The following is an 18,010-nucleotide window of genomic DNA, read 5'->3' on the forward strand; positions in this document are numbered from 1 at the left end:
AAGTTTCTAACATTTGTATTTTTCAGTGTTCTATATCCTATCACACAGGTTTGTCTATTTACAATTATTGATCCTTGGTCCAAAGTCTGTGCATCCAGGCTCGTATTCAGGGTTTGGCAGAGGTTAGATCAGTTCTAGCATACGTCCTTATAGCTTGGTAGTCTATGATATTCATGGCTCAACACACTCATGCAGGCACAACACATCATAATAGTGGTGTGAAATGAGTGAAAAAAGTGTGAAATTTATGTAATGAAATACACACAAATTCACATCACAGTCACAGTCAGAACTCGTAAAAATACTATAGTGTAAAATTTTTATGACAAAGTATGCATAAATTCACATCACAGTCAATAGTCCAAACTTTATGTATTGTCATCTTATGGTCTTAAGAGCCCTTTTCGGGACACCAGGTCATAGTTAGCAAAACCGAGACGTTTGACAATCCTTTAATAGATAAACTGGAAGCAAGTTTTAATACGTTTCACCCAGCATATTTATATCACACTTTGATGATTTATTCACTAATATAAGTGTGTTAAATATTAAATGATCTCAAAGAATTTTACCATAGAGTAAGCACACATAGTGAAATCTACCATAAAATAAGATAAATACATTTAGAAACATTATTACATTCATGTTACCGGGCATGAACTCACCAACTCATATTAAAATGAGGTTCATATTTTAACAGTAGGATAGGAAAACTGGTAACTACAATATTCAGTAATTGGTTCTGGTTATTTGTAACTATTGTTTCTATATTGGATGAATCACTGCAATATACTAGTTCAACCTGACTGACCCCTCTCTATGAATTGCCTGATGACCATGTTACCTCTGATGATCACTCTTGCATACTTGATATTTCTACCATAGAACTTTCACATTCTAATTCGTCATTAAGTCTCTATGGAAATGCCCACCTCTATATTTACACCCTCAGGTATATAGCACAATATCAGCTTCCTTTGTTATTGAATCCTGTAATTTAGCATGGTCTCATTGCTTTTACATATATGAAATACAGAAATTATGTTCATACAATAATATAGATCTATAGTTTCCAGTTAATAATGTAAATGTTGTATCTCTATGTTTCAAATGTTATGCAATTAATAATTTAATCATCTGTTAGTTCAAAAATGTGATTCAAATCAATGTAAATAAACTAGTGACAAAAAAAGGCTCATTTTTCAACTTACATTTATTTAACCATTTATTTCAATATATACACTTACAATACATAACAGTAAAATAAACAACAAAATGGCTTATTTTATAATTTATATGTTTTTGAAAATGAGTAAAGAACAACAGAGCTTGTAAGTTACAATACCAATGAGGGATGACAGTGCATTATGTTGTATTGGTTTTCCAGGTTATTGTTTAACAAGAAACTCCTTCTCATATCGATTGCTCAACAAATAAAATCTTTATCCACCACTATCATGGTCTTCGTTTTATCACTTTAACTAAATCGATATGTCTCGATGTAAATGGCATCCCCACTATGATTAATTCCTGTAAACACAATGCATATCTATAAACTTACCCAAAACAATCCCAATAATTATAGCAACTTTCATTGCTCACTAAAATGCAATTGTTTGTAGCTACCCTTCACAATTACGTTCTCTTCTTTGCATAAAGTAGTTTTCATCTTTATTTTGTATTTTCATCAAAGAGTACATTCACTACAAGAGTCTTATGTATACAAACAATTTATATACAATATTCCACGTAAAGGTTGTTCCAGCCTGGAAGTATACAACATGGTCAGGGCCTTTAGAGTTTGCATTTTCATCTATTTTTTTATTACAGTCTGAGGCTCTGGCTGGATATCTCATCATGATTGTAGAAAGTCAATGCTCCCTACTTCTACTTTGACCACCAAATAGACCCCCGACATGACATAATAATGCAATGACATAATAATTTGTTATTATCGTTGCTAAGTTAAACTACCAACTACGATTAGCAAGATGTGGGATTGTGTGTTGTGCCATGCTAATTTACCAAACACATATTAATCAGCACAAAGTACAATAACACATAATAGTTCAATGGATCTATGCTGATATTGGTGATAGAGGTTGAGCTCATCACAACCCAAACTTCCGATTAAAGAGGCATCGCATCCGACATTAACTTTAAGTCCTAAACTGAAGATTACAATTTACTTATGTTCAGAGGCAAAGTGGATACCATTAAGCATCTTAGAAATGAGCTGGTCACAACTAAAAAGAGAAACTAGTCTTTGCACCACACATAAACTGTACACAATTCACCACTTGGGACGAGAAGCAAGCCTGCAATAATACTGTGGAGTAGGACTGAGTTTAAATAATGATTCCAAGTTCTCACGTAAGGTAAAATATAATTTCGGCACGAAATATTTGCCTGATTCCTCGGTAATACATGTTTCAAGACACTAAAATAGTTGAGTAAAAAACATATTTTTTTCAATTTTCAAAAATATTTAGTCCATACTAGGAAAACTCCAATATTTTACCAGAGGTCCCAAGACTACATGTTTCTTGCCATTTAAGGCGATTCCAGCAACACGTTATATTTATAAATATTTCAAACCAACTGGTGCAAATCTCACATGATACAGACATTAATGGGGATTGGAAATATTTTTGGAGATGGACATTTGCATAGAAATGTATAGAGAGTAAGCACAATTTTTAAAAAGTGGCTTAAAATCTCCCCATGTTATTCTCATAGGTAAAACACCAAAAACACCTCTTTGTCCTATTCTATCTATTGGCTTGAGATACAGAAAAAACAGTAAATAAACATTTAGGCACACTACATTGGTTTCAACTTTTGATAAAAAACAATAAAAATCAAATACTATTTTAACATTATTTTAAATGAGTACAAATAAATCAAACAGTTATCATGAAAATGTTATAAGTCTATACTTAATTCCATTATTTTAAAAGTCCATTATAAATGTTCTAAATTTGTGATTTTATCACCAGACGTCCCTATAACTCAAAAGAATTATATTATTTTATATGAGTACAAATAAATCAAACCGTTTTCATTTGTATGCCAATGCATTGTAATATAATATCAGCATTAGTAAATAAAGGTCTGCTTTATTGTTTATTTATATCTCAAAAAGGCTTGATATACAACAAAACGGCTAAAATTCCAGCCTACATACTACATGACCTTCTACATAATAATACAGCATAAAAAGTTTAAACAATTAAAACCATTTACCAGTTTCTTTTGTATGTAAATGTGTTATAATATAATTTCAGCAATAGCAATGGTTTCAAACTCCAGGTGTTGCCAGCACGGCACTGTCGGAGGCATGACGATGTTCAAAGTGATGCGCCTCCTATCACTTACATGTTTGTCTAGCTTCTAATAAAAATATTTATAACATGAAATTTATATATTAAAATTCTACATGAACTACTGTTTAATACAATATAAATATAATTTAATTTGTGCTAGTGTATAATTATTAATTATGGAAAATATAAAAAGGTTACTTTGAGTAAACATGAAAAAGTGAGTAAGCGAGGATTTTTTTTATTTTTCGGTCAGAGAAAAACTGCCAGTGGGAAAAGTATAGATGACTAGATATTCCTCAATTTTTGTTTCAAACATTTTTTCATAAGACTTTTAGTTTGTCATCGCTGGGGATCAGAAGTATGCCTATAGGTCGGGAGTGCGCCCGAGTTCGCGTGCCGAGAGCCGGGTCTTTAAAAAAAGTGGTCAAAAAAAGCTCTTCATTTCCAGACATGTTTTTCAGTATTAATAACATTTTTTTACCAAAAAAGTGCCCCCATATAGCCTCTAAAACACCAAAAATGGGGTAAAACCATCATATTATACCTATTTGGGGTGTTTTTTCGCCAAAAAATTTAAAAGTCCTGAGTCCGAAAACGCCGAAAGTGGGGTCATATTCTGGTTTTATATCTACTTGCCTGTCAAATATATTTTGAGTTTCCCCATTATATTAGTGGTTTTACATTTTATTTTAAAAACATAAGACATTTTAAAGCCAAGAAAAGTGTTTTAAGCCATTTCATGAATATAAAAACTAACTCAACAGCTATATTGATTATGTCAAAAAAATTCAAGATACCCTAAGAAGATTTCAGAGTATATTGAAGATTGATTATACATAACTTGGAAAAAGGAATTTTTGTTATTGAAATACTTTTCTCTGTTCAATTGCAATGACATATTACATAATATTAAAGAGAGTTTTATTTTCTACAGTTCATAATACAACTTTTCTAAATAGAATTTGATAGAAATTCAGTTAGAAAACAAAATATAGATTTACAGACTTGTTATAATTGATTATTGTAAACATACGCTCAATATGTTAAAATGGTTATGGTGCTGATTTTATACTATTCTGGATTGCAAAAGAGCAGATACTTATTTACAATCTCCAATGTGACAATAAACAAAATATGACAATGAACCAGATTTTGCAATAAACCAGATATGACAAACCAATATGACAATATTTGCTCAGATTGAAGTGAAAGTTTTGTCTAGAGATGCTGTTAATCTCCAGTAAAGAATTGTTGTTTTTTTTTCTTTTTTGGTTGTTCGCCCCACTAGAGCGATTCAAGTGCCTATCTCTAATGGGGACTTCTCCAAAAAAAAGAAGTACTCTGTTGCAGGTGAGAACTTTGACGTAGTAACAGAGCTTTCCACTAATCCTCACCGGCACTTGTTAATTTAGTTCTTTCATTCATGATGATCCATAGGACGTATATGTTCATGATCATTTAAAAAGCAGGTACTGACATTTTGGAATTTTTCTATATATGCTCCTAATCAAGTTTATTTTCATAATCGTGAGTAAATATGTCTGTTAGTGTTTGGTGTTTGCTCAACACCTCCCAAATATAGACATTTCACGCAATACATCCTCAAAAAAACAGCAGAGAATAGTGTATATAGCGATCAAATCTCTATAGAAGCTGATCAGTCAGTACATCATTAGGTACATGATGTTCATTTCTAATCAACGATTCAAAGTTATTATTATCTACTTTCATTTTCCTGATATTACTGGACATTTTTGAAATCGAATAATTTATAATAATAAATACACTTAAGTACAATTTAAATGTTGAATAAAAGACATAAACTCAACTATTATGTTTTAATAAATAAACAGTATCAGCAATCTGGCGTATACTTTCTCCCATAAGCTTGTCAACAACTTTTTTCATAGGTAAGCAGTGGGAGTAACTCTGATAATTTTGTAGAAAAAATCACAAAAGTTGCAATAACTTTTGAACCGCAATTACAGTAATAGGGATTGCATTATTTATTAGAACTGTAAGGACCATAACACATAAAATGTAATCAAAACCAGGGTTTTTCCAAAATCCGATTTTTGTGATTTTATAGGATTTTATATGGAAAAATAACATAACTTACAATAACTTTTCGTAATTTTCGCAATGAATCGTAATTTTACGGAAATGTGATGTTTACCATTTTGTTCAAAATCTAAAGGACTACAACATAGTAAACTGTTATCAAAATCGTTCAGGCCTTTTTCGAGAAAATCTGTTTTTTCCGTTATTTTATGTTTATATATATATATATATATATATATATATATATATAGAAAAATCCCCATTAAAATTTCAAACTAAAAAAAATGAATAAAGCCTAGAGATACCACGGATTAGTAACTACATAAAAAATATCATAAAAATTGGACTACAAGTGTAGTTTGTAGCTCTGTACTCATCCACACAAACAGACGATCACACACAGATATCACTTAAAAACCTCCTTTTTGGGGTTAAGGGTATATCCATAATGGGTATATCCACTCAAAACTTAAGCTCGAAAACTTTGACAAAAACAATAATAAGGAGTAAATCGTGTTAATTTTTTAGGCGGGTGTCAAAATAATTGGTTAAATAATAGTTTATCCACAGTATATAAACACTATAAACAGTAGTTTAAAACTACTGTGTGATATTAAAAATAGCAAATATTAGTGTCGTTAAAAAGAAATGCTCAGGATAAACACATATTGTTAGATTGTATTTCATATATACAAGTTAAACCGTTTATACTTAAAGTACAAGTACTGTATAAAAATTGAATGTTAACTCTGAGTGGATATTTGCGAGCAAGCCTTATCGTGGTATCACAAAAAACTTGCGATAGTGATAGCTACGCGTGCATCATCAATTAATTTGAGTCAGATAACAGTTTGGATATCTAATTTATACGTCAATAATTATTGGTTTACAATCTCAAGCAAATTAAAGCAATTTAAGATGAAAATCTAATATAAGCCTGGTCTAATATATATATATAATCTATAATATATATATACTGTATATATAATATATAATCTAATATAATATTTTGGTCTATAAAAGCTGAACCAATGCTTGGATGATAAATTTTTGATGGAAAATTGTGAGTGCAAAACAAAATTATTATCCTCAAATTTTGTACTTAAAGCTATTTTCTACCTAAAACGGGTTTCAAGTAAAATCAATTAATTTAAAGTCAAAACTGTAAAAAATCTTCTTGCCTCTACTAGTTCTACTACTTCCTCATGTTAGCATCTTAAAACCAGACAGTCCCCATTAAACCAAGTTTACTAAACACTGTATTTCATTAAATGAAAGCATATTTTATCAAACCAAAAGTAATAAATGAATAAAATATGTTTAAAAAAATAGGTTCAAGTGCTTAAAGTACACACTTTATTAAATTTTAGGAGTCATTACAGTACTGCCAAAACGCGCACTAAATGAAAGCCGTAACTTTATTAAAATCATTGGAAATTTTCTATTGTAAAACTTTACTTTTTGTATTAGCTGTTACCGTTAGACTATCTGTTGTAAAAAGATGTAAAATGGTGATCGCTTTCGTTAAAAGTCGATTAATACAGGGATCATAGAAAACTTGTATCCTAGTTTACTCATCCAATTCCCAACAGATTTTGACCAAGAGAAGATTTGTAATGGCTGATCAAATTTTCGTTTAAGCATTTGCTTATTTCAAAACAAAATATTATGTTTTTTCTTCGTAATGATGAGTTGCATCAATGACTATCGGTTACTGAAAAAGAGATCCCAATTATATGGACCTTTTTTAGCGCATTTCCCTACAGGGAAGTAGCAATTGCCATAGGCCTTATAGCAAGATCTGGGCCTGAGAACAATTTACTTTTTCATTTTGATATCCCCAGAGGTTTTATATATGTTTTAGATATGTCCGTAAACGTTATGACTTCACGTTATAAATCGTCACGTATAAAAACGTCTATAAACAAAAATTTTAATATTTGTCCATTTTTTATGAAACTGGGGGTATAAGGCGGGATAAACTTGAACACAGACGAATAGTTTACTTGGGAATTATTTTTCCTGTAAATACACAATTTGTATTACATGTAAAATTTATTCAGGAATAAAGAGATTATGATTTGATTTGATTTGATAGAGTTGGTCACATGATTGGACCACGGTTTTACGGAGGGGTCTTATAGGGTAAAAATTAGATTTTTTTCTATTTTTGACCCTCAAAACAAAATACATTTCCAATTCCCCCTAGTACCATTTTTAGAGCTAAAAAACAAATAATTTAGTATATTGCAGGGTTTTTACGGTTTTTGGACAACAACAAAATAAAAAAAAATCTTAAATTTAAAATTACCATACTATTTTTGTGGAGAATACGTAAAGCTTGTACGTAAGTAAGTTGAGGTTTAATTGGTTATGTATTTTGATTAAACTTGGCAAATTAACTTATTTTATACAAAGCTATTAATCTTCTACAACAAAAAAAAACTTTATTGCCTTCCCTGTGTAGCAGAAAACCTCGATATTTGTTTAACATACCGCTATTTAAATAGATTTAATTGAAAATCCAATCAGGCAAATGGAAATTCGCTTAGTCTGCAGGTTTGCTGTGATGGATGTATTTATTTAAAAAAATGACGTAGCTGTGTGAGCCAGCCACAGAATGTGCTAGTGTATACAATTCTATTGTTTACCTTATTTTTTGTTGCTGACCAGGTTGATGGATCATAGTTTCTCTATTGCTAACCATAAGGAATATCCTTGGTTAGACTTAATAAGAAAGTTTGTGTATTTAAAAGAATTCAGTAACTTAGATCAGCGCAATCTGTTGGTGGCTCACATCAAACTACGATACGACAATTTTGATAAAATATTTGGCTACAAATTTAACACGAGGATAGAATGTCTAATGGTTGCATTCTTTTTATAAAACATCTAATAATGTACTACAGCTTGATGAGACTAGCTTCCCACAACTATCTTCTATGAACTGAGGTAAAAAATTCAAATGTAATATCGGTAGTCTAGGAAATAAGGAAAAAAGAACAACAAAACTCAACAATGCCGTAGCCTAATATCATTTCAAGAGCATGTTGTGACAGTGACACAGCACATCATGTTACAAAATAAAGGATATCGTGTTGCATAATGCTACTTTAAAATACACAATCAACTTCTTTTCAATAGAGCTATGAGAAAAATATCCTGTAACGATGTAAAATTTTATTGGAAGTGTTTTGTGAAAGGAGATAGAACAGGAATAGTATTTTTTTATATATAAAAACATTATGTAGATTGTTCCAGAGAGAGTAGCAAAGTCACAACTTCATCAAATTCTTATCAGTCAAAACTCCAAAAGTAAATTAGGGTGAAACCGATGGGAAAATAGTTTAGGAAAGATGCGGACAGGAAAACTTGGGGACCCGGAAAGTTAGGAACAAATAGGGGTGATATACTAATTGATTCAGGCCTAATCACCTAGGTTTGCTAGATTCTGTTTTTACATATTTTGGATAAAGTCACTATATATTATGGAAAAATGTAAAATTCTTCTATGCAATAATATCACTGAATAAAATATATTGACACATTGTTAAGATATGCTGACGTAATTAACCATTACAAGTTTAAAATTTGAATATACTTATAATTTTGTACATACTATAATCTTTATCAAAATTGTATTTTTTTCCATACTGCAATAGATTATAGTATGTCTGGTTATTTTTACGTGGTATTTTATCTTAATTTATGATTTGCTGTCATTTTTGTTAGGAACTCTTTAAGAAGACAATTTCTGCTTTTTGGGGAAAATACAGCACTGATCAAGATTGAATATCTTGCCATATATCAACGAAAATGTAGTTCACGACTCCCTGGCTGGATACACCACTGGATTAAACCCTTTTTCATACTACAATTAATACAACTTTTTTTTTGTATTTTTATAAATGTTATATTTTTAAAGCTATATATGTGCTTGAATAATAATTTAAATTGATTATTATTTAAATTTATTCCATGACTAATAACCTTACAAAGACACTTCAGTATACTAAATTTGTTATTTTTATAAGTTCTACAAACGTATTTGTTTAAACAAGGCGACAAATTGAAGGGGATATACACTCAGATTTAAGTACCACTAGAGACATAAGCCTACATACAACTACGATAAGATAATTAGTCGATTTAAAGAATTGTTCTCAGAGCTAATAAAGCCTCTGTTTGCCTCCCCCTCGGCTCACAATCCTATTTGTCCCCATATTTCCGGACACCATACTTAAAGCGTCCATACTAAAAAACCAATTTGTACCGATATATTTTGTTCAACTAGTTCAGTGACTGCTTAATACAGTAGTATCATAATTTTAAGAAAGAATTAAATAAAAAGGTGTCTATAGTATTTTTTTTTTAATATAATATTTAGAAATGTAATAGCAACATTTTAATTCTTTTGCTGTCTGCAACAATAAAATCTGCAACAATGAAAATTGACCTATATCATTGGTAAACTGATTAGCGTCGTATTATGAGGGGCGGGATATCAGTGTTGACCTCTGACCTTGCGAGATAGCAGGCTCTGGTATGTGTGTTATAACTATTGATATGTTAAGGTATTGAGTTATAACTTTCAGTAAAAAAGAATGGCTAGAGGAGAAAATAACTGTTTTGAAAATATTAAGATTAAAAATTAATTTTCAAAAGCATGTTTGAAAATGAGCTCATGATATATCATGATATATCGTACGTAGTTATATATACAATTTCCTCGTGGGAAATCCTCACAGTTCTTAGAAATTTTGGACCACAGACTTTTGGAACTACAATGTTTACAAATAAATATAATTTAAAAGCAGATGTTTACCTTCACCAACTGTTGTATTCTATAATCACAACATTCTGTATTATTCATCATTTGGAATAGTTCCACAATATTTCCAGAGAATGCAGCACAGAAAACTATTTTACTTTTAGATAAGTCCAAATATATTAAACCCCAATCGCAGCACACCTGTGCACTCAAAAAACGTTTAAATTCTCCACTACTGAATTAAATATATATAAATAAAAAGTAAAAACCCTTATCGATAGTTGATAATAGTTGTTAGAGCAACAACACGCGCCGGGTAATTGCTAGTGCTAACCCTGATACTCTCGACCAACTGATACTCTCGTCCAACTGATACTCTCGTCCAACAAAAACTCTCGTCCAACCTAAACTCTCGTCCAACTAATACTCTCGTCCAACCAAAACTCTCGTCCAACTGAAACTCTCGTCCAACTGATACTCTCGTCCAACTGATACTCTCGTCCAACCAAAACTCTCGTCCAACCGAAACTCTCGTCCAATTGATTATTGATTACTCTCGACCAACTGATACTCTCGTCCAACCAAAACTCTCGTCCAACCAAAACTCTCGTCCAACCGAAACTCTCGTCCAACTAATACTCTCGTCCAACCAAAACTCTCGTCCAACTGAAACTCTCGTCCAACTGATACTCTCGTCCAACTGATACTCTCCAACTGATACGCGCTCCACCTGATAACCCTGATTGACCTCATGTATACGTCGGCCAACCCTGCCTGGGCCTCTCGTACCTCTTTCATTCGTACTTCCCTCATGTTTTAGAATCGGCACTATACAACTACTGCCCTCCCTCTCATGAATGTCTTAGAGAGTCTAGAAATTTATAAAGCCAATAAAAAATCCCCTCAAGACGTCTTGAATGAAAAACTGAATTTTGGTTCAAATATTTTATTCGATAGAATTGCAAGCATTGACAACAGAGCTAATACAAGTCTTTATCAGCTGACGTACCCCCTCCCCCAAGGTCAATGTCACCAACTGGACAATGGTTAGTTCTGTCGTGTCCGCCGTGTAACCTGTGTCGGTTTGTCCCGTGTTAAATGTGGCCGGCCTATCAATCGTCTTATATGTTCCGTAACTTGTGTTTTTTAAATAATGAACTTTATGTGTCAACTTGTATTATATATTGATGAAGACTTCCGTCGGATTTTTGACTAGCTTCTACATGATGTTTTGAAAAGGATTTGACAATGGGTCTTTGTACCCGAAACTAGTCATCCATTGACTAAAATAAGACTGAAGACGGACCAAGGTACGTAACCTATTATATACTAAGATATTAACGCAATAATAAGCGTGGCCTACTAATTGCCATGTTACATCTTATGTGAAAAGATCAATTCAACGAAACCCATATATCTTGCATTTAACGTTGTTTCATTATTCTATATTTACTGTATTCATCGGTATTATTGTACCTCATTTAATATAAAATATTTAAGATCACTATTTGGCTATTTTTAAGATTATCCTATAAGGAAATATTATTTGGCTATAAGATATTAAAATATGATTGCAATCACATGATTAATTATGAATAAGGAAGATTTTTTTGTAGGGTAATAAAAAACATTATATAAAAAAAATTCATCAAGTTATTCCTGCTTGCACTTTAATCTCACGATTTTATATTACTAAATACTGTTTTGTATAGATACTTGCTTACAGTCTACAGTTTGCACTAACCAACTACAAAAAGTGCATAAACGTCTAATTAACGTTAAATACACCATTTTCAGATGGGGAGAAATACATGCCGTGGACGTGTTTCGGGACATCCTGTACTTTGGTCACTTTAAGCGTGGTCAGTCTGACGAGGTGTGGAGTGTGGACTTGACCAACCCGACACCGACTCCTATCCTGATCAAAACTGTGGAGAAGGTACTATATCGAGATGTGTTTTTTCTTCTTTAGGTGCAGTGGCAGAACATTTTGGCCATGGTACATGTGCTATACTATATTTATACATATTAATACATTAAAAGAACCAAATTTTCTTAACCCGTGTTCTCTCATAAGTATTTTATACTTATATGCCAACCACGTACGAATCTGCTAGTATCTAATATACTCGTGGCTTAACAGTAGAAAAATAATCGTTGAAATAAATAATAGATAATTAATACTTGTCGAAATTTGGCAACTACGAACCAATAAAACCAAATGCAATCACATTGTCTTTAAAATATTGTAAAATTAATTTCATTAGAAATATACCATTGTGCCATATACAGTACATGAAGATTAGATAAACAGTCAACTTTACGTCCTCGAATTATGATTATAATAGGCAATATATATGTTTATACTACAACGCCTAGTTAATAATAATGGATTTTTTATTTCTTAAGTAATCAAATATAATTAAAACCCATCGTGATTTTTTCTACTGATAGTAAACTTGACAGTGAAGAGATAAAACGCTTTATCAAACTAATGATTGTGACTTGACACTCTGACAACACCTGTCAACGCAATACAGTTGACTTGATTACAGTGAATTGTGTACGATAAGCCTTGCCGATTGTTACTGTGACAAGTAAAAAAATTACCTGTTATTAAGTAACGTGTCTGGTAGTAAACCCATTTTTGCAGGGTTTTCTGGGATTCAAAGCATATCATCCCGATGTACAAAAGGAGTGTAAGCGGCAGGAACCAATAAAGTAATTCTTTGGCATGATAACAACAAACCAACTGATTGAATATAATTTTGTTTATATGTTAACTGAATGGTAATGTCATTACATACATTTAGATTACAGTGTCGGTTTGATTTTTTTACCTACTCCTTAACGTAGTTGTATATAATAAACATACGTCATGAGCTTTAAATTATTGTAGAAGATTAACATTATTTGCAAGATGTCTTTGTTCTTGTGGGATGGTGGAATAATTTATAACGTACACAAACACGATTTCAACACCCCTAAATTTAAATTTAACAATTAATTAAATGTTTGAGGCGGTGATTTGGAAGTAAATATTTATTGGTTTCATTAGGAAGAAAAATATTGTTTTCAAAAGAAAATATTTTATTTACAATGTTTGTATTCAATTCACTTATATCAAATAAATTACATAGTATAAAACATATATATCATTAATTATACCTTAAAGGTGACAAACAAACTAAAAAGGAAAACCGATTCCGTTCGAGCCAAATACCTTAGAACGGATAATATTACACTTCCCATATTACTGTAGTTTAAACTAAACGTTTGTAGATATTTGTTGTTGATTTATACGAGTACTACATTTGTGATATTTAACTAAACTTGATTAATTAACTGTCCTAACTCGCAATAGGGGCTTTTATTAAATATTAGGTAGTGGTTGTTTTTATAACTTTAACGTGTAATTCATCTGATGTATAATGCTTTGCAGGTAAGAGCTTGACTCAAATTGAAGAATAGAGTTAAATGTTTCTAAGAAATATTAATTAATTAATATTATTGTCTCGATAGGCTACACTGATTTGCTAACATGCATTGTCATTCCCTGTTAGGTAAACGACGACCAAAAGTTTGTCTCCTCTTTGACTAAATGGGAATAATTTACAAAACTAAGGGTACAGTTTATTTAGAAATCGATGTTGGATAAGTAACTATTTTTTACATTAGATTTAAAGCACCAAACTATCATCCTCTGTTTTCACATCCCGTTAAAAAGTTCTTCTAAAGCGTCTAGTTGCATCTAATATCAATTCGTCCGGTTTAAATAAGATAAGTATAAACAGTGTTACGTCCCCAAGTTATATACTTCGCAGCATGAGGGTGGGTTGGGCTACTTTATCTGTCCCAGCGGGCAGTTCACTGCTCGTCGTTTATTTTACGTCCAGCCAATGTCCTCTCTTCGCTCCCAAACATCGTCGAGTATTGTCAATTCTTGTATCAATGATGTGCACAAGTTTTAGATATCAACAATTGTTTGGCTAAGTCAACACCTTGGGTTTGAAAGATACCCACTCAAGCAATAGATTATGGATCAGAGAAACAATAATAGTGTTTAAGTAAACTAGGAGATGCATGAAGTAATAGTTTATCTAGGTGAACTTAAATCGTTAAGTTTCATTTATTTGACGAAATTAATCATACAATAAATCTAAACGTTTGTGAAGAATAATTAATTAATTAAAAATTAATTTAATTAAATCAATTTAATTAGCTTAAAAATTAAAATAAATGTCGAATGACAACAAAAAACTTTCGTTGAATGTGAAGCATAACTCAAACGTATTGATGCTGAAGAATTTCAATAGTCAGTAGCCACATACCGTCGACGATCCTTCCAATTTTTAATGCCTTTCTTTTCATATATAGAGAGTTTTTTTTTTCATATTTTCCCCAAACAACTTTCAACTTATACAAATTGGAGTGATAATTTTAATTATAAGATTATGAAGGCTACCGAAGTAATAAATTAATATGCATTAATAAAAAAATAAAAAAATACTTTTAGACAATTTACCTATTTACTATGGATGAGTGGCTATTGCTGCAGGTGGCACGATCAATTATATTGTGGTTATAGCACATATTTAGCTATCCAAGCTGGTTACATTACTAGTCCTTAAATAGGTGTTTACCATAAGAGTACGGTAAACACATTTTGGACGAGTGGTGTACGATATTTTTCGCCATACTACTCTTAACTAACCTAACAATAAAAAAAAAACTTTACAAATTCATACATTTCCACCAAATAAAGGACTTGAAAATCACTTCTTATAACTTATCTTACTAATATTATAAATGTGAAAGTTTGTGTGTTTGTTTGTTTGTTTGTGTGTTTGAAGTTCAATCACGCATAAACCACTGGACGGATTGGGCTGAAATTTGGCATGATGAAGGCTTACATTCCCGATTAACATATAGGCATATTCTTATCTCAAAAATCCTTTCGGGCTCCGCCCCAGTGGCTCTGTAATTCCCCATATTAACCTTATGAGTATTCATATTTAAAGGGAATTAAAGAATTTAGTCAGCTGTTTCAACCAAAAAAGTTGGTTCTATGATATGGAAAAGCATTAAAAAGTTATAAGATTTACCAACAGGGTGCAGCACTATATTTTGTTTTGCATATATGAAAACAGCTAATTTGAGCTAAACAGCAACAAAAAACTGTGATTCGCAATGAGAACTGTCAAAGTAGGATTGGTTAAAGTTATGTTTAAGTTTTTCATTTCATGAATAATTTGTGATATTTTACGAATTGTTGATAATTTATTTTTCTCTATTGTTTAGGCAAAGTGGTAGAACATTATGGCTATGGTAGATGTGTTACTATAGAATACTGTAAATTTAAAAAAGTAAATTTTATCAAACTGTGTCCTCCCTTATTGCAAATGCAAAGCTTGAGCATAACTGCAATAAGCATTTTATACTTATATTCCAACCCCGTACGAAGGACGGGTACTCTGCAAGTAATATTATATGTTTTCGTTTATTGACTCGTTGCCTTATCGCCAATTATAATCAGCTGGTGCCTGGTAAAAATCCATTACAGTACAGTAGCAAGTAATGAAAACCCATTTGACTAAGCAGGCTGTGAACATCTGTATTCCGAACTAATTATGTGTTGAAAGTCTATTATAACAGTGTGGTGTGACAAAAATTCATTTAGTCTATGGGAATATATAACGAATTTGTACAGCTTTGTTATCGTTAGGTTTGTTAAGAAAATTACGGTGAAAATATCGTACGTTACTCGTCAAAAATGTGTTCACCGTGCTCGTCTAATCTCGCTCAAGACGAGACGAGTGACCCCCATACTCGTCCAGTAAACAAATATTTTTCGGACTACAGTAGTAGATTTATGTTTTTTTTTACAAAATAAGCCAATTTATAGAAATTTTGTCATAAGAATTAATAGCTGCAATTTAGAAACAAAAAAATATACTTTTAAATAGTCTTTTTTAACTGCTTATTACTTTCTAAAAGCGCATAACATATTTAATAAAGATATCTTAAATAGCTTTTAAGCTCTAAAATTAAAATAATACAAACAAAATGGGTCTATCTCACTAACGAAACGTTTTTGAAAAATATATGCCTGATTTTCGTTTAATTTTAACTTATTTAACCAGTTTCCAAAAGTGTTGTTCTTAGTTGCGGCATCTGAAGGGGCGTTCTTTTCTGACGCAACTTGAACAAATTATAATCGCTTAAAAATGATCACACAAAATAGGTTATCGGCAAAGAATTGATTTAGATTGATAAATTTTCAAAATCTGACCACTATTCTACAAACAATAAATATAGATAGGACTAAAAAGTGTTGGCTTTAACAATTACCATAGATAAAAACATATGTGTTTCTACACTAGCAGATGATCGGAAAGCCAAAAAGGTTTGATGTGAAGATGTGTATGGAATACTGCCAGGAGCTCTCGATCAAATAAATATTTCTAGTTTTATCTCTATCTGGAATAAATATATTTAATATACTCTTGGCTGAACAGTAGTAAAATAATCGTTGAAATAAATAATAGATAATTAACTTTTTGTTTAAATTGGGCAACTACGAACCAATTAAACCCACTTGCAATCACGTAGATTTTTTACACACTTTGAACTATTTTATAACCAATTTGATTACAACTATGTGCCATATCCATGCCAATTAGATAAAGAGTCAACTTTGCTTCCTTAGATTATGATTACGATAGTCAATATATGTATATACTAAAATGACTTGTACTATGTTCCAATAATGATTACTTTTTATTTCCTTGCTAATCAACTACGATTAAAACGTATGATAATTTTTTTTCTACTGATAGTAAACTTGACAGTGTAGAGATAAAACGCTTTATCAACCTAATGATTGTGACTTGACACTCTGACAACACCTGTCAACGCAATACAGTTGACTTGATTACAGTGAATTGTGTGCGATAAACCTTTCCGATTGTACTGTGACAAGCAAATAAAGGAGTTATTGTAAAATTTTAAATAAAGTAATCAATATAAATTTATAAATTAAATAGCATTCTTTGTGTACAACCCACTCACTTTTTATACGGTCACTTTTATCACTCTACAGTAATAATTATGTTCTTTTAAACCATTAAAAGGTATTTTAACCTTTCTGTACATATAAGTTTGACTTACTACTAAACGATCACACACGGTTGAATCGAGTTGACTTGGGTAGCATTATTTTGAATCCAGGGGTTTTACTAGACCAGTTAGTGCATAAAATCAAATCCATGCCTTTTATTTTTAAGGTAAAATATTTTTTGCAGAGGTTTTCTAGTAAACAACCTAAAAAAATTAAAATATTTTAATTTTAATTAGAGCATAGTAAAAAAAAATACCACTCACTTAATTAAATAAAGAAACCCCCACTTTTGAAACCATACCAAATCAATTGGATGAATCAAAACAGAAAAGCGATCATTTATAAGCTGTAAAACGGTCACTTAATCAAAAGTATTTTACAAAAATACTGACAAAAGATACTTACAATATTATTCTAACATGCTATAGTGATCATAAATGGTTATAATGAATTACTAAATGAGAACTTGTCGATATTAATTGCAGTAATAAGTTCAGGTTTGACTTTCAATTAGTCAACCACGAGAAGTCATTGAGAAGCGGACGATTCCGTGAATATAAATTAGGGAGGGAAATTATCTTAACTGTGACCTGAGCTGGGGCTGTGAATACGTATTGCACTAGATCATTGAGAAAGTATTTTTTTTTTAAATAGAAAGTCTTAAATTTGGCTTTTACATAATGTTTTCATGTTAAATGTTATATTTTAAAGACCCTCAAATCTATTAGATCT

At 31.3% G+C, this 18,010-nt stretch overlaps 1 protein-coding gene across 1 annotated transcript in view; it reads left to right on the plus strand.

Moving 5' to 3' along the window:
* LOC128995670 (low-density lipoprotein receptor-related protein 4-like) overlaps positions 1-13,612 on the plus strand; it is a 37,691-nt gene extending 24,079 nt beyond the window's left edge. Inside the window, exons 6-7 of the mRNA XM_054420687.1 lie at positions 11,956-12,097; positions 13,601-13,612. Coding sequence (XP_054276662.1) covers positions 11,956-12,097; positions 13,601-13,612 — 154 coding nt within the window. The remainder of the gene's footprint in view (positions 1-11,955; positions 12,098-13,600) is intronic.
* Positions 13,613-18,010: the final 4,398 nt, after the last annotated feature.

Source organism: Macrosteles quadrilineatus, unplaced genomic scaffold, assembly GCF_028750875.1.
Source record: "Macrosteles quadrilineatus isolate MER2022 unplaced genomic scaffold, UCM_ALF_1.0 Scaffold_5__1_contigs__length_97177068, whole genome shotgun sequence".
Classification (NCBI taxonomy): Eukaryota; Metazoa; Arthropoda; class Insecta; order Hemiptera; family Cicadellidae; genus Macrosteles; species Macrosteles quadrilineatus.